The following is a 21,855-nucleotide window of genomic DNA, read 5'->3' on the forward strand; positions in this document are numbered from 1 at the left end:
CGAGCTTCAACAAAAGAAAAGAAAGAAAATGAAAATGCAGAGTGTCGGGTTGAAACCAGTGCATGGGCCAACCGCATGTTCCTTCAGTTTCACATCATCAGCATCATCATTCCCTGAACAAATACTTCAGCCAATCAGCTGATCTGTTTTTCAGTTAAACTTTATGTCAAACTGGAGCAGGTCTGAAAACCTTCATATAATCTGTCCTGAGAGAACCAATGGATCCCAAACCAAGGTAGGAGATTGGCTCTCAGTAATCAAATTTGCAATTAATTGCGTATATAAGCAAAAGTTGCTTTAGGTTTTACACTAAGCTGTTTTAGATTTATGATGTTTATTTTCTACATAGCCAAAATTTACTTTATTGTACTTTTTGGAATTTTATTTTGATATTTATTTACATTTCTCTAGATTTCCCCTTTTACGTCTCAAATTCACGCTTGCTTAACAGTGACATTGCAGGACATAATGGAGACATTTGATGTTTTGTAGTTCATTCCGTCCCACAACACTTATGGGATATTTGAGAATTTCCGAAGAAATTTTACATTTCTTAAGTTATTTCATCCTATTTTTTTTGCATATATGTCTGAAGGTCTTAGATTTAATCAGCTATTTGAGCTGTTGAGTCTTTAATGAGCTCAGATTCCCTGATCAGTGTTACGTTTAGATATAATTAAGTCTTAAAGTTGCACATTTGTTCATTGCTTCTTTAAAAAAAAAAGACAAAAGCTTTTATATGGGTCAGAAAGGTGTTGAAATATTCTTGTGAAACCCTGGAAGCAATTATCTAAAAACCTGCCTGTAATAGTTTCTGTAAAGACGTAAAATCAAATATAAATACTTACACATTTCTTTGAAACTAACAATTAGTTTGTCCTGTTTTGTTTTGAGAGACTATTATGATAATTCAATGGAACAAAGTGTGTGGAAGATCAAAGGTAGAAAGTTACGACATTTAATCCCATAACTAATCTACACGCAGCTCATAGTTGCAGGTGCTCCAGATTATACAAAACAAACCAGTTGAGTGCAGGAATTAGCAACTTCTTGTTTTACAATATTATCTGTAAAGCATGGCTTCAGAATGAAGGACGGTTGCAGTCATGGTATACTTATGTCTCAATGATTCTTACAAATTTACTAAAAATAGGAAACCTCTGGTACTGTAATATAAAATCCAAGAAGTAATAAAACTAAACAATGAAAATGGAGAGAAAGACATTTTAAACAGTTGAGTAAAGTAATAAATAAAGTTGCTGGTGATGAATAGATCAGGATCCCCTTCATTTATTCTCACTTAAAATGGATAAAATCATTCAGGGATATCATATCACCTACACATCATGCATCTTGACGGTGGGTTTTCTTAGTTTAAACCTCATATGTTATTATGGTGAGCCAACATCATTATTATTATTAATATTTTCAAGGAAGATTGGAGCCACAAATGAATCTAATGAAAGGCTCAAATAAGGAATCTGAAATCAGCCTTTGCACTTTACGGAAAACGGTCAGTAACTGGAGTGCGTTCAGAACTTGTCAGCAAGTTCTGACAAGTTCTGAACTTGTCTGACTGACCAAGCAAGAAGACAGACTACAAGATGCAAAAAGAAGTTTACGAAATCCTTGAAATATCATTGAAGAACCGATAGAATAGGTTTGTTAATTTGTTGGTTTTTTTTGCATATTGATTTACAATCAGAAAGAGACTGTGAGTTTCAGCCTCATGCTGTTTGCAGAGAGGAAAGTTTTGCTTTGGGACCTGATACCTTTCTTCAGTGGTCACTGGGAGAGAGGCAGTGAACGTCCTCAACAGGTCCTCAGTATTTCCTCAGCTAGAAAATGATGGACAGAACAAACAGTGCATCCCATTTGTTCACAGAATTTGGAACCTGCCTCGAAAAATGAAAAAAAAAAAATAAAATAAAATAAAATAAATAAATAAATAAATAAATAAATAAAATCTGGACTTTTTGAAGCACCATAAGGAAATCAAAACAAACTGAAATATCGGTTTCTGTTTTTGGCCATAAAAATTCAAATTCAAAATAGTTTCAATTTCAAAGCAAAAATTAAATATCCACTTTGAATTTAACTTTATTGAACACAGTGCAATAAAAGAATAAACAAAGTTATATCCACAGAAAATATATTTAGGTTAGGTGCAATAGGTTTTGTTTTTTATTACCGATTTCCAAAGAGAGCATTTTATTACCAGTTTCATTCACACAGACATTTTCAGTTCATAACAACTTGTCCACATTTTTAAGCTACTGTTTTTCCCCTAACGTTTGGGATCTGTTTCTTAATGCTTAATGGCTCAGTTACAAAATAATCCATAAAGTGAGACTGATTGCATGCCAAACTTGCTGTTCCTTTAGCAGGAAGGAAAAGAAGATATTTGGCCTGAAAGTGAAGAAGAAGAAGAAAGACAGCACTGACCTGGTCCTGGCAAACAAAGGAGCCCTGGGTAAGGCATGGAAAACAAACATCACTGAGTCTCAGCTGTGATCATAAGCAGAGGAGTTGTCCCCTGTCATCATGGGAGTGAGACAAACCCTCGTCAAACAAGCATGTGTCAGCACCGGGCTGAGACTGTGTGCAATCCTGGTTGCTATGGGTGATTTCAGTTTTCAGGAAAACAGATTGTTACTGCCATTCCTGTGAAACTGAAATACTATCTGTAACGTTTCCTGATATGGAACAAAAAGGTATTTCATTACTGAGAGTTTCTGAGTACTGTGGTCCTACTTGTTTTGTGTGTGTGTGTGTGTGTGTGTGTGTGTGTGTGTGTGTGTGTGTGTGTGTGTGTGTGTGTGTGTGTGTGTGTGTGCAGACAGTGAGGTCGAGGCTTCCTCAGATGCATCTCTCGTACAGGAAGGGGAAACCCCAGAAGACCAGCCTCTCATTAGAAGAGCAATAAAACCAAACACAAAGAGGTACCACTGTTATCAAACTGTGGAACTGATGAGTACAATATCTGAGTGTATTTATTATGTAATATATTGTTCAGTCATGGTGCAGTCAAAAAAGGATTTCAAACCATCATGCATCCTGTTACAACTAGCAGAAAGAAAGCAAAAGTGGAAGTTATTGTCAGGTTTATGAAATGAAATGAAATGTTTCAAATAATTCACACAGAAGCTATGAAAAAGATATTGTTCTGATAAAAAGCTGCATTTGGACTATGTCTATATCTGTAAACCGACACGACAACAAAGTCTTCACACTCATGTGCCTTCCACGCTGGTATGCTGCAGGTTCACCGCTGGAGCATACCAGTGGCGAAGCACACACACCTCCAAATTGCCCCCAGGTTGAACGTTACTGTACAGAAAACCCTCCTCAACTTCATTTTTTTTAAAGTTGCAGCTGAGCTGATCAAATCATTGACAGTGATGTCTCACTCCTATATAAGTTATATATTGTAACAAGATAAAAGACACATCCTGCTGCAGAGGTGATTCCAGCGTTATAAGATGACTGAGAAAGCAGCATGGGAGAACCTCTTTGGAGAGTACTAACAACATATAAGCGTGATTATATATTTTTCAGATTATTACTCACGGGTTTTAAAAGATGCCGCGTAAATCAGAAGCCATTTGCCTAGTTTACTTCGTCATTGTGAGAACTCAGATAGGATGAATGTTTTCTGTTTCATCTGTTTTCCTGTTTGTCCGCAAGATGACAAAAAAAAAAGGTTCTGCTGTGAATTTGACATTCATGTGGATTTCCACAGAGCCAAACTTCAAACTCGCATTCAGGACAGCGAAGGAAAACCTGAGAGCTTCCAGGTAACAACAACAACAACAACAACAACAACAACAACAACAACAACAACAACAGCGGCTTAAACAGAACAGAAAAACGAAACCTTTTCTACTAAAACAGATCAACTCCGTCTTACCTGGACCCTGATGAATGACTTAATCTTGTTCTGTTTCGCAGATTGGCGTTAATATCACAGAAACCAGACAGCTGGTGGGGGAAAACATAGACCCCAGTGTGGTGATTGAGATTGGAGACGAGAAGAAACAGACGTCCGTCAAGGAAGGAACAAACGCTCCATTTTACAATGAGGTGAAGTGAAACAGCTAGAGCTGAAAAGCAGGTTTCCAGAAACCGTGTGGGGCGATCAGTCGGTCAGATTGAGCGTCCATGTTGGTTCATGATCTGCCAACACAAACTACACATTAATGCAACACAGCTGGCTAAGTAGGCTAACTATGTTACTGGTTAGATTACATCACTGCATATTCCTCATATTCCTGATACTAACTACATTTACCAGAAAGTATCTTTATTTCATTGCGCATGCTGAATGTTGATTGGTCAGATGATTAGTAAAGGAGTTATATTCAATTCTAAAATGTGCATCTTAAATATCTACCCTGAATACTTTGTTATCTCAAACTGTTTAAGATCTCTACTTAGTGTTGGCACTTTGGAAGCTGAACTCTATGTCTTTTTTTTTCTTGTCATTTTGTCTCATCTGTTGGTATGTCAACTTCTTTTTCTCTCTTTTTTCTCATTTTCTCTTTTTAAAGTTAAGAAAGAGATGTTTAGAAAGGCTGCTAGAAAAACTTCATAAGGGCTTTAAGTAATCATTAGTACTTATACTTTATAATTTAAACTTTTTTGCKTCATCTCATTTGTCCTCTCTCCATCAGTACTTCGTCTTTGATTTCTTTGCCCATAAAGAGATCTTCTTTGACAAAGTCATCAAGCTGACGGTTGGTAATAACATGAAACTACCTGCAACTTCCCACTTCAATGCTGATTTATTTTTGGGTGCAGCTCTTGTTGCTGCATTCATAGGTAGATTTAGTGGTGGTTTTTTTTTGGTCCTCTGCAGGTTGTTCACTCAAAGATGCTGAAGACGTTCTGCGTGGGGTCCTTTAAACTGGACGTTTGGACAGTCTACAAACAGCCAGGTCAGTCATGTTTTATGACTCAGTGAAAGTCTGTAGCAGAGCGTCACAACGTTTCCTCGTTGGTTCCTTCTGATGGAAAGTAGAGCGATAAACTGGATAATTGTGTTCATGCCTTGCTCTCTCAGGTCACCAGTTTGTCAATAAGTGGGCAATGTTGACCAATCCTGGCGACATTAGCACTGGTGTCAAAGGATACGTTAAATGTGACATCAGTGTCTCAGCTAAAGGTGACGCCGTGCAGCCGGGACAAAAAGCAAGTGATGCTGAAGAACAGATAGAAAAGTATGAAGCACCTCTGAATTAATGTGCAGTTTTAGACACACTGCAGGCCGAATGCTACATGCTGCCTTTGGAGATTAACTGTGTTGTTTGACTGGTTTGGAATAATGTTGTCTGTCATCAGGAACCTCCTGATCCCAGAGGGGCTTCCCTCTGAACGGCCATGGGCCCGTTTCTGTGTGAAGGTGTACCGAGCCGAAGGCCTCCCTCGGAACAACTCCAGCATTATGGCCAACGTCACGAAGGCCTTTATAGGAGACAACACAGCACTCATTGATCCATATGTCGTCGTCAGCTTCTTCAAACAAGTGGTGAGCTGAATGTTGCTTCCATTTAAATGTTCAGCTGTAGCCATCTTGAATTGAGACGTGAGTGTGAGTCAAGGTCCATGTTTGGGGCAGTTGGACTCAGAGCCACTGCTTCTCTTTGTTGAAAGATGGTTCAGGCTTCTGAGGTCAGCCGTTACCTTGGCTACCAGACCTCAGGTTAGTGGAAGAAAACGTTTTAAAGGTTTCTGTCTGCAGGCAGTCAGTTCCCAGTCAACGTCACAACATAGATGCTTTGACTCTATGAAACAGGGTCAACACAAGTAGAAAGTTACGACATTTAATCCCATAACTAATCCACACGCAGGTCATAGTTGCAGGTGCTCCAGATTATACGAAACGAACCAGTTGAGTTCAGGAAGTAGCAACTTCTTGTTTTACAATATTATCTGTAAAGCATGGCTTCAGAATGAAAGATGGTTGCAGTCATGGTATACTTATGTCTCAATGAAAAACAGCGATCACTGTAGTCGCGTTTGTCTCAGGGTCGCACATCCACCCAGAAGTCTTCGGCAGACCCCGTGTGGAACGAGCAGATTGTCTTCACTGAGATGTTTCCTCCTCTGTGTCAGAGATTAAAGATCCAGGTCTGACAGCTCGATACCGCTGACTGATTTACAGTTCTGAAAAGAAGAATTTAAGTGTTTGCAGGTAGAAATTCCCTATAATCTTATATACATTTTCCTTTAAGGTCTGGGATGAGGGGAGCATGAATGATGTTGCCATAGGAACCCATTACTTTGACCTACGGCGCATCTCCAATGAACAAGATGGAGACAAAGGTGAGAAGAAATGAAGGTCTAGAGCAGGTCTGAAGGTTGAAAGGAAATATAAGTGTTTAATCATGATAAGGTTTTTTTTTTCCCCCTGTTTATTTCATGTTCTTAGGGTTTTTACCAACTTTCGGTCCTGCTTGGATCAATCTGTACGGCTCAGCTCGAAACTTCTCTTTGGGCGATGACACAGGGGAACTCAATGAGGGCATCGGCGAGGGAGTCTCCTTCAGGTTCATAGAAAGATATGATACTTCTTCATATTGCAACTAAAAGAAAGTGCCTTCTTGTACCTGATTTATATGCCCTGGTCTGTGTGCTTGTGATTTTAGGGGCAGGGTCTACTTAGAACTGACAGTAGAGATCCTGTCTGGGGGCACAGGCTCAGACTCCAAACTCAGTCGGATGATTAAACCTGTCAAAGACGCAAAAGCAGGAAAAGCTGGTGGGAAGGATGCTAAGTCTTCTGCTGGAGGCGGAGCAGGAGGAGGTGCAGGGGCAGCTGATGACGACAAAGGAAAAGCAGGAGCAGCCGAGGTCCTACCTGTTGATCCTCCTCCGGTGGTGAGAAAAAACCTTCTGGTTGTTCCAAAAAAGATGCTTATTTAAAAGCAGCAAAATGAAATTGTACTAAAGCAGCACTGCAATTAATTACTATAAGTTAATTGATGAAGCTCCATATTGAGTGGACCAGGTCCTATAGCTTAAAAACTTTTTATAAAACCTCTTAGATAAAAAGGCAGTTAATTAGGGTCAAAACTCACATTTTGACCCTAATTTTAAAAAAAAAATGAAATTAGGCATGCATAATCTTTCGTCTTGCTTAGATTTACTTCATCATGCATCAGTGTGAATATTGTTATTTAAACTGAGCAAGTCCTTCTGATTCTATGTCCAGCCAGCTGAAGATGATGAGACCTTCCTGCTTTTTGGTGCTTTGTTTGAGGCCACCATGATCGACCGTAAGATTGGAGACAAACCCATCAGCTTTGAGTTCTCCCTCGGTGAGTCACGACAAAACCTCTCAGAAAACAAAATACAAGTCTTTTTTCTCTCCAATGTAATATATAGTTGAGGCAAAAACAAAACAAACTGGTATTCAGTTGATTATTTCTCAGTTGTAACACTGCCGGGGTGAGCATTGACATGTTGGGTTTACTTGTGCGTCTTGTTTCAGGTAACCATGGCAATGTCTTGGAGTCTTCGGTCCAACCAAGTGCTGCCAGTCCTGCAGTGACTCGGAGGAGAAAGGTGCTGGACCTCCCGGACAGCAGTGATATTTTTGGCTCCTCCCTCACCGTCCCGTCCTCATCGCTCCTCCCCAGAGATCCCTCTGATTCGTGCGGAGCCTCAAAATCCGCCACACCTCCAGAGAAACCACTCATTGTCGAGGGAAACAGGTGGGTTTCACTTGAATGTGCTGCTCAACAGTTGAGATTGTCTTCTGCAGTTCATCCATGCTGCTTGATAGACTGCTTCTTAAGTGAGCTTCAATTGGGGTTCCTGCTTAAATCATACGAACAGACTCATTTGCTTCTTCTACAATTTCAACAAATTAGAAAATCTTTTTCTCAAGATTTTCCTTCATCCTGGACACGATAAAAAACTGACAAGGAGGACAAATAAGAATCGAGCTTTGCCAGCTCCTCAAGTGGATTTGTGGCTGACCATCATTTGTTACTGTCATCAAAGCAAACTGTAACCCTGGGCCCCTCACAGGATGTAGAATATGTATTCAGTGGACTGCACATCAGTCAGCCGTTCATCTCAGCTCTGCTTCATGCCTGTGTGTGGTTCTGTTCAGACACTACATGTATTTGCCCCTGGAGAAGAAGAAACCCTGTGCCAGTGTTGTGAGCTCCTGGGAGGACAGAACCTACCGGCTCTACAACTCCAACATGCTGGAAAATATCGCTGTGCTGTTTGTAAGTGGAAACACATACACACGTGCACGCCTCCACACACACACGCACGCACGCACGCACGCACGCACGCACGCACACAGGATGTTTTTCTAGCTTCACAAGGTCTTTGCTTTGACTTCCATTCATTTTTCATTTATTTCTACGGCCCAGCCCTTATCTTAACTTCATAAATACACCCAAAATAAAGAAGCGGCTGCATCAACTGTTCTGGAAGGGTTATCAATTTCTGAAAACTGCAGTGTTTTAAATCCAGCAGTCTACTTGTTGTGATTATTCTCTGTCGTTGTGCCCTACAGGAGGAGGGTGTGTGTGTTGCTGCAGACCTTCATAAGAAGTTGGACCCAGCGGCTGAGGCAGCTTTAAGGACAGCGCTCAGAGATTTTTGTTTGGATGCCAGGTAAATCCGGCAGAGCTCTTTCTGCTCCAGCAGCCGAGCGTCTGAGGCTTGGAGCAACGAATCATTTCATTATGTTCATCCACCATGTTGGGATAGCAGAGTTTACCTATTCATTTATTGTTCAACATGATCTAAATGTTTCTAAAATTACGCTCAGAGATTTCAATTTGTAACCTGCAAATTTCCACACCTGGCAGGTATCAAAGAAAAAACATTATCAGATGTTGGTGATATTTTTTACAGTCGTGTCCAAAGACCTCAAATTATAATGGAACCACTGTGTGAAAGTGCTGACTGTCTTTAGTACAGAAATGACAGTGAGGAGAGGAGCAACTTTAATACTCATTTTATTCCCACATTACAATTCGTATAACATTAAATTCACTTCCAGCCTTTCAATTTACTCCTGGGCAAAGCATCACCAGATAAGTTTGTATTTTTACCCATTTTAGGACTTTTGCATTGACGTCAATTCATTTATGCTACTGCATTTTTCAACCCTAGTCATTACCAGTGTATGGCAATGATTTGGGTTAATGTAACTCTAAGCTCAACCAAATCTTTATTCACCATCATTGTTGCTATTTCCTTCACTGCTTACTGCTGTCGCTCCACCACTAATTAAAACACGACAATCAGGCGCCTTTCTTACAACATTCATGCAGTTAATCAACAAGCAAACCACCTGTAGCTGTCACAACCAAAAGTTTTGTTTAATTTTTTATTTGTTTCTAGTATCATCGTGGAGGAGTTTTGTTCTGCTCTTTAAGATGCGTTGTGCGTTTTACAGGAATTTTATTGCCGCTGCGGAGGCCAAACTGAAGGCAGAGCTGAAGAGCAGCTACCTGACAATCCTGGACAAGAAACGTCTGACCATGTGCAAACAAGAGCTGGTGAGGCTGACAGCACCTGGTGGGGGGAAGGTTCATCTAGATATCATTGAAGAATCTTTGAGATTTAATCGACTGATGCCAGAATCATACCTTTTTAATTCAACATCTGATTAATGATTAGGATTTAACACATATACGGTCATGGAAAACACTCATCCCCCCTCTTACAGATTTCTTCAAGTCTTGTTTTTATTTTCTACTGTTAAATATTTCATTTAGAATACACTCGGAGTATTGATTGCTTAATTACTTTTGTAGCCCAGTTAGAGAGTAGTCTCTCTAGTGTGCAGATAACAGGCTCAGTTGAGTGCCCCCTCCTGGTAGAGGCAATAAATAAACTATTATGTACGGATACATGAAAGAAATCTGCAGTGGCCTTTTTTATTTTTTCCAGAGCTGCAGTCATGGTACAGTAACATGAATATTTGATGTGGTATGTCTGTGCTCGAGTTCAAATAGCTGGTCATTTTCGAACCATTTTCCAATATTGTTTTCAAAAACGTATGTTGCAGAAAATCAACTGAAGTTGCCAATTTATTTGACCAACTACTCAATACTGTCTCCAGCTACAGTAATCAATGAAAAGGTCACTTTATGCTGGCTCTCTGGAGATCTTTCAGGATATCCTCCATGTCTTACGTTTACCATTTGCAATGGGCCATTTGGCACCTGAACAGGAGTTCAGAGCAAAATAAAGGGTCTATTAATTTGTTCTTCTGTTGCGGTCAGACGAAATAAGTATGACTTTAGTAGCTCTAAAGAAATGTTTTATTGGACAGTAGGTGAGTGTGGACTTACTCTGTGTTCTCCAGCAAAGTGTTTTGGCAAAGCATTAGTAGAGCTCAGCACATACATGCATGCGTGTTGCAGGAGAGCATGGTAGGAGAGGCTGAGATGCTGGGAGGCAGGAAAACAGCAGCGAGAGGAGTGAAAGAAATGCTACAAGAAGCAACTAAGCTTGAGCAAAAACTACGCTTCCTCGTGGAGGAGGTGAGAAAAGTTTTAACAGCGTCTGACTGATATGTTTACCGTGGTGTCCTAACCTTTCTTGATCACATACACATCCTCACATTGCAGCCCCAACACACAGTCCCAGACATGTTTGTGTGGTTGCTAAGCAATAACAAACGTGTTGCTTACGCCAGACTTCGAACCAGAGACCTGCTTTACTCCAGCAACCGGGAGGCCAGAGGAATTCTCTGTGGGAAGATAGTAACGCTGTTTCTGAAGGTTAGAACATGCATAGTGCACTGCTCCTTTAATTGTTGCACCACTGGTAGGGAAAAATAAATAAAAAAATAAATAAATAAACATTCTGTATTTGTGTGTGTGCGTGTGTGTGCAGCCTCCAGGGAAGCGGCCTGCAGCATTGTCAGTCCAAGCCAAGTTGGATGTGTACCTGTGGTTTGGAGCTTGCTCAGACTCCAGCCATATGCTGGATGACCTGCCTGCAGGACACAGACCAGACACAGAGGGCGCCGACACCAACAGCCCTCCTTCTTACCTGCTTTGCATGGGTGAGGAAGAAGCACCTTTATGTCCATTGTTTAATAGTAGATTGATCAGAATTTCTTCTAGCTGAATGCAGCAGACAGAAGTCAGAGTTCTTGGTCCCATTAAGCAAGAAAAATACAGAGAATGCCAGAAACCTCGCTGTAGTTCTGGTCTGTCACAACCCTTAGGTTTAGGTTGGAGTTTTCACTTTCCTTTACTAATTTAAACTGAGGACCTACTGAGGCTTTCAAACCACTGATTACCAACTCACTCCTCTCTGCTCTGCTCAACAAATATCTGTCTTTTAATCACACATTCCAACACTTCATTTAAATCCCCCACTCGTACACACCATACGCCACTGATGTCACTTCCACACATCATGCTTGAAACTTTAATTTTAACCTTAATTTGTGCTGAATAAACCCTTACACACGGTGTGACCTCCGACGAGCAAGAAAAAACTAAGATATGAATTTCTATGATCTTAAAAACTCTGTTAGCATTGATTGATTTCTGCATCACCTACGTGATTATTGCTTTTTTGGTGACTTTGGCTACACGTGATCAGGTAGCACAGCTTGGAGGTTTCTTGTTTGCTCTAAGAGCTTCATCAGATGAATGTCGGAGCATCGCAGAGCTTGTGGTTGGACCTGCTGTGCTTTGTTTCTGCAGAGCAGCACAAGTTCCAGCTGCGGTGCCACATGTATCAGGCTCGAGGTCTGATCGCCGCAGACAACACGGGACTGTCCGACCCATTTGCGCGAGTCACGTTTCTCTCACACAGCCAAACCACCAATGTAAGTGTGTGTTTACATGTACTGTTGGACCCGGCTCACATGACTGGGGTTTTCATGGCAAGCTGACTTAAAACACTTTAAAAATCAAACCAAACTGAAGCGTTTGTTGCGGTATTTCTGTTCTTCTTGTTTTGCGTGTGTTGTCAGATCATCAGTCAGACTCTCAGTCCTACATGGAACCATTGTTTGCCAATGAGCTCCCTTCTGTTGAGTGGAGACCTGCAGCACATTCAGCAGGAGCCTCCTCACGTTGTTGTCGAGGTCTACGATGATGACGCTCTGGTAATACCGCCACAAGACACGCGATTCAGACGAGTCTCTTAGTTTCTGCCATCTCTGAACCCCTCTCTGCTCTGTGCTCTGTGCAGGGAAAAGCAGAGTACCTGGGAGCCACGGTGGCAGTCCCTGAGGTGCGCTTGGCCTCTGAACCCTACACCCCCCCTCTTCTGCAGTACAGTCCACTTCACTGTGGCAGCCAGTCAGGAGGAGACCTGCTGGCTGCATTTGAACTGCTGCAGGTTAGCCTCTCCGGTCACTTTCATGGCCAAAGATGTATGAAATGGTGATAATAGTGATGCAGAGTCTCATTTCCATGGATACGAACAAATCCTTTGATAACAGCGATGAACCGTACTCCTTTAGTTTTCTCACCATGATTAGCCAAACATCTGACTGTCTTTCTTGTGAACAAGAGAAATGTTTAGTAGAGACTGGTAGTTGTCCCAAGAGGATACAGGAAAGGTCAGCGACTCCAGACGGTGACAAAATACATCTATTTCAATGCAGCCAAAAAAGTAAATCACCTCATTCCAGTGCTACAACCTTTGATCAACAAATGTATTTTTCCTTTAAGGGAATTTTTTTTTTTTTGTAATTTCAATTTGCGCAATTTTAAGGTTAATGGAAATGCAGCTGTAGACAGAACTTGAGACCATATACATATATATTGTATTTTAAAACTCTTTAGCTGTTTAAAACTTCAACAGAGGTAACTGACTCACACCATTGGGATCACGCTAATCCAGAATGAATTTTTCCATCTTCTAGATTTCTGAGTTTGGCCAGATGAGTCTGCCAGAGTTAGAAGAACAGGAAGGAGGCATTTATACTGTTCCTGCCAACATCAGGCCAGTTCTCAGCACCTACAGGCTGGAGGTTTGTCTGCTTTAATCACAAGTGGTTGAGAGGATCTTCAGGATGTCCTTTTAAAACAGATGTTGATATTTCCCATTAGGTTTTGTTCTGGGGACTGAGGGAGCTAAAGAAGGTTCAGCTCCTGTCTGTTGATCGGCCACAGGTCTGAGAAACTCACGTACTTTTAAGGGAATCAGAATTACATAGATATCTCACTGCTGTCATAATTTTTGCTTTTAGTGTATTTCCTAAATGTAAAACAGAAATTTTCCTAACGAATACGCTTTTAGAAAAAAATGACTTTAAGATGTTCGTCTTCTCCAGGTGTTCATAGAGTGTGCAGGTAAAACTCTGCGCTCCTCAGTCATCCAGAAGTACAAATCCAACCCAAACTTCACAACACTGTTAGACGCCATAGAGCTGGTAAGATCAACACACCTGGAACACATATAAGCTATATCAGCACAGCAGGAGATCTTTAGAACTTAGTTGGTCGAGGAGGAACACATCGTGTTGGGCGATATGTCAAAACATTCCAATTACAAAATCACTTTCAAATATAAATTAGCAAGTTAATGTCACTGAGTGAAATAAGAATTTGATCCATTGCAACCCAAGCAGAACTGTGGCTCCTGTAGATGGGCCGTGTTCCCATCTGGTGCACAGATCTAGCAATGAAGATATGGTCCTCCAGTCAGGATGTCTGTGCAGTACCGTTGTCCACAGGATACATTTATTGAGAGCTTTACATTTCTTTGTCCACTCTGTTGTGTGGCAGGAGTTACCAGAAAACGAACACCTCCATCCTCCTCTCAGCATCACCGTCGTTGACTGGCGGGCCTTTGGCCGCAGCACACTGGTTGGAAACCACATCATCAACAACCTCAAGGCCTTCAAGTACACTCCAGCTCCCCCTCACACAGTTCAGCTACACAAACCACCTGAGGTCACACACACCCCAAGACCCTCCCTGACTCCAGAGCCACACAGTGTTAAGGGTAATGATTGTCTATAACTTTGTGCACTGTTTTTATTAGCTGTCAAAGCAGTCCATTCTTTATCGTTTCCCATCAATGATAAAAGGCCACCATGTGTAACACTTTAAAGATAAAGAACTTGGATTTTACATTCAATGACAAGATGCTAAATAAAAACAAAGAAAACTCCATGACTGAGTAGACGATTTAAAATAATAAAAAAATCACAAGTATCCAAAAATGACTACAAAGGTAAATAAAAATAAGACAATTATGAAAATGACTGTTCAACTTTTTCAACAGGACCAAAAATGACCCAAATTTGATCAGAAAAGAGGCAAAAAGATTTAGATAAATGCTGCTCCTTCACCACTTACACTTGTAGTTTTGGTGGTTTTTCAAATCAGCTTTCATTCAAAACAAGATTAATAAATTCATTCACTCATTCATTCATGCTAAGAGAACCCTATTCGGTCCAGTTTTAGTTAAGTAAACCCAGAGAGAGAATGAGGAAGTTTCTTCTACCCATCATATTGAGTCAGAACAATATCCAAACATCTCTCTGCCCGGCTTTCTGACCAGACGCCTGGACAGAGATTTAAAGAGGAGCAGCAAAACCAAATGACTGAAAAAAATCTAAACATGCAAAGCATCACGATTCAGTCTAAAGAAATTAAAGAGCAGCTGAGAAACGGTCATGAAAGCCTATCAGCCTACGGAGGCTTATGACGCCATTTCTAAGGCTTTGGAGCTGAACTGAACCACAGTGAGAACCATTGTGCTTGACTGCATGGACTTGAATTGAGTCGACCAATATAAGTGCTTGCATTAAGTGTGTTGAGATGGCATTTGTTGTAATTGTGTGGTGTAGAAATAGAAGTGAACTGAACTGTGGTTGGCAGGGCTGTCTCAGGAAGCTATGGAGACCCGTTCAACTGTGACCCTAACTAACCAGGACTTCCTCATTACTGTGGAGGATGAAGCGCCGCTTCCAGCTCCGCCCACACCAAAGTCACAACCCAAGAAGAAAAGGGTAAAATTCACATGCAAAAGAACAAGTGGTCACATTACTTGGCGCCAGCTCCAATATCGATCCTTTCTGAATATTTTTCAAACAGGAGAGGAGCTCAAAGAGCATCCACCGGTCCACCAAGAGGAGGAGGCGAACCATCGCTGACGAGTCTGCAGAGTCCGTCATTGACTGGTGGTCCAAATACTACGCTTCTGTGGACAAACAGGTGACTCTGACCGCCAGGTTTGTGCAGAAGCATTAATCGAATCATTTTAAGAGATGTCCATTTGAGCTGCCTGTGTTTATTCCAGGCTAAACAGAAGGACAGCTTCCAACTACCTAGTGTGTTTGACAAAGTGTTTGACAAAGGTAAGAAATTCTCATCCACTATCAGTATCTTTGTTTTATGTTGCCAGGTCCAAAATATTTAAATCCTCCTGTTAATGAAAGCTCTTAGGTGGCTCATATAAGTAGCATGTACTGTTTGGTCTCCAGAAATCTGTTAGGCCATTTTGACATCATGCTTTGGTCCACTGGTCTTCTGACTGTTACCAAGACTCACAAATGATTCTCTCTCCTGCTGTAGGCAACACTGAAGAGAACACTGTGTAACAGACATAGGGTTTGCCTGTACCACACAGATCATTTTTTAATACTAAAAAAATGTTGTCAATCAATTAATCACGTTAATTTACTAAGGGGGCAGTATTATGTGTTTTCCAGCCATAGAGTATAGTTTTATAGCACTATCAAGTAACTGTGACCTAAACAAATGCTAAAACATAACTTAAAAAAATTAGACATTGCAATTTAACAGCTTGAAATTGGGCCACTGTCTCTTTAAGAAGCCCCTGCTCTTTCTGACACTCTGCTTTCAGCAATCATCACATTAACATTGCTCTATTTAGTGTTTACAAGCGTTTGTGGGAGCACTGGAATGAGGTTCACAGAATGAGCCCTGCAGATGTGCGGTTCCACCCGGTGTTTGCTAATCGCTGCTGCTGCTAGTTTGAAGGAGCTGAGTGGGTGAGTTGGGAGGGAGGTGGACTCTGTAAGGTGAAAGCTTGCCTTGGAAGCTGCAGTTCCCAGGAGGAGCTGCAATGTGGAAAGTGGTGCTTGATTCTCCCGAGAGTTTTACAAACCCAAATAGGAGATTCAAGGATTTCTAAACCATGCATGAAATAATCAAATCAACACTCCAGGTATGATTTTAATGAGGGCTCTTCTCTCTCCACAGCTGCTAATTGCACGTTAGCATTCATCAACGGCTCAGCGTTGCATAACACAAATAATTATCCGGCCAGAACATAGTAAAACATAATTTAATAAGAAACTGTCAGTTTCAGCAAAAATATGTAAATAAATATGTAAATAAAATGATAAAAGTTCCATTCTGCAGCTTTAAATGACGTTTTACTGCTTCACAAGCTCATTTCCTCAGCAGCAGCCAAGAGACTAGAGAGGCTACACATTTTGGATCATTTAAGAATAACAACAAAAAAAATGAATGGAAGCATTTCTTCAATGACACGGTTTCATTTAGAATATCATATTTTTAACCTCATGATATCTGATGAGGTCCCCTGACCCACACTGTTGTGCATTGCAGCTTCACCATACCACAGCTTGCTCAGCGATGGAGTAGACTCTCTGGGTAAGGACTTAGACGTGCAGTAGGAGGAGTTCTTGTTATGCATATCCAGCATCTGGCTTTGTTCACTTCCTGGGGAGAAATCTTCTGCTTGGTCACTGAATGACATCTGCAGGATTTGGGGACTGACTGAATCTTTTTGGTTTCCATGGTACCGCTGCAGACACATGTAGACACCCAAGGCCTTTGGCCGTTGCACTATGAATGTGAATGTACTGGATGTGGTTCTGTCACTGAACAATCTGCATGTGGGCAGAGTTGTGCACATGATGAATTAAAAAAAAAAACTGGTTTGTTCTTCCACTTGAACAGTGGCGGTGGATTGTGTAAACTCTGACACATGACTGGCAAGTCTGTGAATGAGGCTTTATGCATGTGTGCACGTCGTCGTGTGTGTTGCTGTGTTCTGCGTCAGTGTTTGTCACCCAACACATCCTGTGTGCTCTGCCACAGTCAGCAGCCAATCAGATGGAGACAAGAAGAAGAAACAGAAAGGAAAGGAGACACTGGAGCTCAGCTATGTCTTGCCTACTAAAATCGCAACACTTAAGGTAAAACACCAAGGACATAAGCACCAAGTTAGTCTTTAGTTTATGCTTAGAATACCAATAAACTTACAATATACCAAAGAAAACTTTTTTAACACAATACTAGGTCATCAATAGAAATAAAAGTTTTTTGTTCCATTGAATTTGAATGCATAGTGCATGTATCTGCAGCACATAAACACCTCAAAGCAATGGATGTACCACGCTCATTATTTATTCTTTTTAGTCTTTGTTGTTATTGTAACAATGAAACATTGATTAAAAAAATAACGGAAAACTAAGAGACATAAAAAACTGGACAAGGTCAAATTGACCACTTGGCAGCATTCGACATTGCCCTGTTGAATGCTGGGTAAAAACTGTTCCTCTGTCTGTTGGTTTGTGTATAATAATAGATTTCAGGTCCTGAAACATAAAACCGTAGGTTTCTTTCTTACCGTTTGTGGTTGTGATCTGGTCTGTGCAGCTGTACAGTAARGAGCTGGAGGCAGAGTTTGGTCCATTTGATGATTGGGTCAGCACATACGAGCTGTTCAGGGGGAAGGCCAATGAGGACGAGGGTACGTCTGATGAGAGGTTTGTTGGGAAGTTTAAGGTGAGTTCCTCTACAGGTGCTGCTGTGAGACATGGATTAAAATACATGTTAATCTATTTATTTTTTATTCTGCTCATTTAGGGTCGATTCTGCCTCTATAAGCTAAGTGATGAAGACGAAGAGGATGGGGAAGATGTCGTGGACACAGGCCACTACAGGGTGAACAGAGGAATCCCCCCAAACACTTCAGTCCAAGTTCTCATCCGGGTTTACATCGTCTCTGTGAGTCCAGCTCCGTTCTGCTCTTTGTTTTTTAAATGACATAGAGCTTTAGATCCCTGCCGTCTCCCCAGGCATCCAACCTGCATCCAGCCGACCCAGATGGGAAGGCCGACCCTTACATTTTTCTTCGCCTTGGGAAAAATGAAATCAAAGACAGAGATAACTACATACCAAAACAGCTGAACCCTGTTTTTGGACGGTACGCGACTGATCTGTTGAACGTCTGAACGTTGTCCAGTGGATTCGTGCTCTGAGACGGCTCTCTCCTCCAGGTCCTTTGAAATGCAGGCCACGTTTCCTCAGGAGTCTCTGCTGTCGTTGCTCATTTATGACTATGACCTGGTGGGAGGCGACGACCTGATTGGAGAGACTCGCATTGATCTGGAGAACCGCTTTTACAGCAGGCACAGAGCTACATGTGGACTCCCTAGCGAGTACAGTCTGTAAGTTCAGGTGCTTTCCTATGTGTTCARTCTGGGGGGAGTTTAGTTCGGAGTGTTACCTAGAGCCCAGTAGAGTACGGTACAAATACGGAGATGTAGCTGTCCACCTAATCTGACAGGCCAGGCAGGGAGAACATTAACCATAGAGCAACCAGGAGATCCATGGTGACTCTGGAGGAGCTGCACAGATGCACAGCTCAGGTAGGAGAATACATGGACAGGACAACYATTAGCCACACACTTAATAAATCAGATATTTCTGGTGGAGATAAAAGAAGGAAGTCATAAAAGTGAGTGATCAGAAGAAAGGAGTAGAAGAAAGGAAGAAAACCTGTTAGRCRCTGCAGCAGGTCTCAGACTAGAATGGACATTCACTTTCCAACACAGCAATGTGACTAAACAWACAGCCAGAGCAAAATGAAGCAGTTTGGACCAAAAGCACATGCATGTGTTGCAGTGACCCTTCAGTTAACAACCACAGCTGTTTTGCAAAAACTGGGCAAACATCTCAGTGATTAGATGTATAAATATGGTAAGCTCTAAAAATAAATCTGAAAGACTTTCAGCTGTGATTAAAATGAAAGATGGTTTTAGAAATTGACTGAATACAAAAGGCATGTCACGTTTAAGCTACTTTTAAAATGTATCCCAAGGTTCTACTTTGTGTTGGCCTGTCACGTAAAAATCCTCAGAAAACATCAGTGGTCATGTGTCGGTACGTGGCGGATGTTCAAGATGATTGAAAGCCTTTTCAAGTCACTGAATTAAATCTTGCTGTGAGTGACTGAGTGCCTCTCTTTGACCGCAGAGGGGGTTACAATGCCTGGAGAGACTGCCTGAAGCCATCAGAGCTGCTGGCAAAAATGTGCAGAGACAACGGAGTGGACGGTCCTCATTTCAGTCCAGGACGCATCATCGTGGCTGACAAAGTCTTCACAGGGAAGACTCTCTACATGCACGACGGTAAAGACGACTCACACAAGTTCTGGATGTTTTGAGATGGACTTAGACGTCATCTGTGAATTTGAGGAATTGCTGCTGTGTTCGCTGGAAGAGAAATGTTTTCATTCAATTCAAAAGTTTTTTATTCATCCCAAAGGAAGTTTAAATGTTGTCAGTCATAAAATCCAAGTACCTTCAAAGTCTTCCTTTTAATGTGTTTTTTTTTTCATGTCTGGCTGTTTGGTCAGAAGCCGGGCAGACAGATGGAGTTGTTGGATATGAACCTCACCCATGATGATGATAGAAGAGATGGATTAAACTACTGCAGCCTCTGTTTTAGCTCAGCTTTGGGATTTGGGGTCAGAGTTCAGATTTGACTGTTTTTGAGCTTTTTGGATTCTAATCGTCTTCTTCTGGTTGTAAAAACAAAACTTCTATGAGTACCGTTGCCACGGTTATGCACCATACAGCTGTCTGTAGGTTAAAAGAAAGAGGAAAAATCCTTCCAGCTGCACAGCATCCAGAAGCAGAGGGGACAAAWGTCTCAACTAAAGACATTATGAAGAAAAATCCACAAGAARCAATTACACCTAGCATAACAAAGTCCTCTTCATTAGGCACCCTGGTGTTGTGCACAATATTTACCAGCATCTCATCTTTCACCAGTATTGCTCTGATGTAYTGCATTGTCAAAAGTTTGCTTTGGAACTTTGCAAATGGCCCACAAATGTGTTTATGGGAATTTTTTAAATGTAGCTGTTGGAGAAAATAGCCTGATTCATAGTCTTCTCTAATTCGTAACACATTTCTTCTGTTGAGTTGTGGTTAAGACTCTGGGCAAGTTTCCAATCACTTTGTAATAACACCCCAAACAGCTGACTGCTGGTTATTTGGTAGCAACAAAATCCATGATGCCATGTGCTGGAACTCGCTCAGCTCCTGAGGTCAATCCAATCATTTCCAAATATCTTTAGAAGCATCCTGCATGCCTAGGTGCTGGATTTTATACGCCTGTAGACGTTGAAGTGATTAGAATTCCTGAATTCCGTCATTTGGATGAGTGAGTGAATTCTTTTGGTAATATAGTATGTTGTAAAGGACGATAGATCTGCTGCCACCGTGTGCATGTAATTGTGTGCTTTTGTCCACGCCGTAGACGAGCCGGTGGAGTCGTATGAGCACCTGTCTCTGAAGGTCCTGCACCGCTGGGCAGAGATCCCAGCTGTGGGATGCAAACTGGTACCAGAACACATCGAGACCAGAACTCTGTACAACAAGGCCCGGCCTGGAATGGATCAGGTACATCAAATCAAATGAGTTTTTTGTAGAATGCGGGTGCTTGATATTCACATCACTTTTCAACATGTTTTTATATCACAATTATGCACTACTTTGTTTTGGTCTGTCGTATAAAAAGCAGTGATTTGTGGTTGTGATGTGACAAAATGTGAAAAAATTCTAAATAAATATTTGCTATTCACTTTATGCAAAACCAGCTGCTGCACATGAGAAAACAAATGAAAGATTCTATTCAAAAAGGCGAAAATATTCAGTCAGCAATAGTCCAGCTGTCTCACTAGCACCAATAGTTTAAAGTACAATTGACAAGTTAGATTGGCTTGAAAAGTGGGTGGAAAAAATAGGATTTCAACCGAGATRAAAGAATGCTATCCTAGAAAACTATGTATCATTTCTGTATTAATGTGCTTCTCAACCTGGATGTCATGAATCGACCATCACAGTTTATGCCATCAGACATTTCTTCAGATTAAGAGAGATGGTTTATTAAACAGAAAACAAATACTAGTGGTTTCAGTTGGTGCAGTTGTAAGTAAATCTGAGTGTAATTTAYGTAATTTAGCCATGTTTGGCGTGCAAAGGGAAAATGATGGGACCAAAAACGGTGGAGCCTCGAGGCACTTCAAAAGAAACAAAACTTCAGAAGAAGAAAATGTAGCATAAAGTCAACTAGAGAGAGGCAATGTGAGCATTGCTTTGCTCCTGATTGGGACGTCATAATGATCTGATCTACTGAGTCAAATGGAGCTGTGAGGTCTAAAACCAAGTTTGACTGTGACTGTAATTGGCTGATTGCTGAAAAGTACAATAAACATGTTTAAATGGGTAATTTACAATACTGAAAAAAAATCCCTTTTAAAGGACTGCAGCTTCTACTCTATATTCCACTCTATAATATTACAGAAATAAATGGATGTTTGAAACTGRAATAAGGCAGCAGGTCCAGACTGTGTCAGCCAGTCCTTTGTTGCTATTCTAACAACTATTTGCTACTACTTACCCTGCAGGAGAAGGGTCTATTGCTGTGTAGGACATTTGCTCTTATTCTTACCTATGAAAGATTATCCATAATGGAGTTTTTTTGTCCTGTAAATTCAACACAACTCATCCCAATTTACTGAGTCAGAAACCCAAAACAGACCCTGCAGTCCCTGGGTCAATGGATATCTGATAAACAGACCTCAGTTGTTGTCTGACCAGATAGCCAG

The 21,855-nt window shown here is 41.2% G+C and overlaps 1 protein-coding gene across 1 annotated transcript in view; it reads left to right on the top strand.

Moving 5' to 3' along the window:
• The first annotated feature begins 212 nt into the window (after nucleotides 1-212).
• Nucleotides 213-21,855, top strand: part of fer1l6 (fer-1 like family member 6) — a 24,544-nt gene continuing 2,901 nt past the window's right edge. The window contains exons 1-39 of the mRNA XM_017309163.1: nucleotides 213-235; nucleotides 2,385-2,473; nucleotides 2,840-2,942; nucleotides 3,743-3,797; nucleotides 3,952-4,083; nucleotides 4,674-4,736; nucleotides 4,859-4,937; nucleotides 5,063-5,219; nucleotides 5,341-5,527; nucleotides 6,028-6,129; nucleotides 6,234-6,324; nucleotides 6,431-6,548; nucleotides 6,648-6,879; nucleotides 7,214-7,319; nucleotides 7,493-7,715; nucleotides 8,120-8,240; nucleotides 8,537-8,637; nucleotides 9,428-9,530; nucleotides 10,401-10,520; nucleotides 10,608-10,760; nucleotides 10,876-11,047; nucleotides 11,700-11,824; nucleotides 11,972-12,106; nucleotides 12,193-12,342; nucleotides 12,872-12,979; nucleotides 13,059-13,121; nucleotides 13,283-13,381; nucleotides 13,737-13,956; nucleotides 14,838-14,968; nucleotides 15,054-15,173; nucleotides 15,259-15,316; nucleotides 16,557-16,601; nucleotides 17,052-17,149; nucleotides 17,613-17,741; nucleotides 17,823-17,963; nucleotides 18,035-18,162; nucleotides 18,236-18,406; nucleotides 19,215-19,369; nucleotides 20,505-20,647. Of these exons, the coding sequence (XP_017164652.1) occupies nucleotides 219-235; nucleotides 2,385-2,473; nucleotides 2,840-2,942; nucleotides 3,743-3,797; nucleotides 3,952-4,083; nucleotides 4,674-4,736; nucleotides 4,859-4,937; nucleotides 5,063-5,219; nucleotides 5,341-5,527; nucleotides 6,028-6,129; nucleotides 6,234-6,324; nucleotides 6,431-6,548; nucleotides 6,648-6,879; nucleotides 7,214-7,319; nucleotides 7,493-7,715; nucleotides 8,120-8,240; nucleotides 8,537-8,637; nucleotides 9,428-9,530; nucleotides 10,401-10,520; nucleotides 10,608-10,760; nucleotides 10,876-11,047; nucleotides 11,700-11,824; nucleotides 11,972-12,106; nucleotides 12,193-12,342; nucleotides 12,872-12,979; nucleotides 13,059-13,121; nucleotides 13,283-13,381; nucleotides 13,737-13,956; nucleotides 14,838-14,968; nucleotides 15,054-15,173; nucleotides 15,259-15,316; nucleotides 16,557-16,601; nucleotides 17,052-17,149; nucleotides 17,613-17,741; nucleotides 17,823-17,963; nucleotides 18,035-18,162; nucleotides 18,236-18,406; nucleotides 19,215-19,369; nucleotides 20,505-20,647 (4,743 nt within the window). The 5' untranslated portion in view covers nucleotides 213-218. The remainder of the gene's footprint in view (nucleotides 236-2,384; nucleotides 2,474-2,839; nucleotides 2,943-3,742; nucleotides 3,798-3,951; nucleotides 4,084-4,673; nucleotides 4,737-4,858; nucleotides 4,938-5,062; nucleotides 5,220-5,340; nucleotides 5,528-6,027; nucleotides 6,130-6,233; nucleotides 6,325-6,430; nucleotides 6,549-6,647; nucleotides 6,880-7,213; nucleotides 7,320-7,492; nucleotides 7,716-8,119; nucleotides 8,241-8,536; nucleotides 8,638-9,427; nucleotides 9,531-10,400; nucleotides 10,521-10,607; nucleotides 10,761-10,875; nucleotides 11,048-11,699; nucleotides 11,825-11,971; nucleotides 12,107-12,192; nucleotides 12,343-12,871; nucleotides 12,980-13,058; nucleotides 13,122-13,282; nucleotides 13,382-13,736; nucleotides 13,957-14,837; nucleotides 14,969-15,053; nucleotides 15,174-15,258; nucleotides 15,317-16,556; nucleotides 16,602-17,051; nucleotides 17,150-17,612; nucleotides 17,742-17,822; nucleotides 17,964-18,034; nucleotides 18,163-18,235; nucleotides 18,407-19,214; nucleotides 19,370-20,504; nucleotides 20,648-21,855) is intronic.

This window comes from Poecilia reticulata, linkage group LG2 (genome assembly GCF_000633615.1).
Source record: "Poecilia reticulata strain Guanapo linkage group LG2, Guppy_female_1.0+MT, whole genome shotgun sequence".
NCBI classification, from domain to species: domain Eukaryota; kingdom Metazoa; phylum Chordata; class Actinopteri; order Cyprinodontiformes; family Poeciliidae; genus Poecilia; species Poecilia reticulata.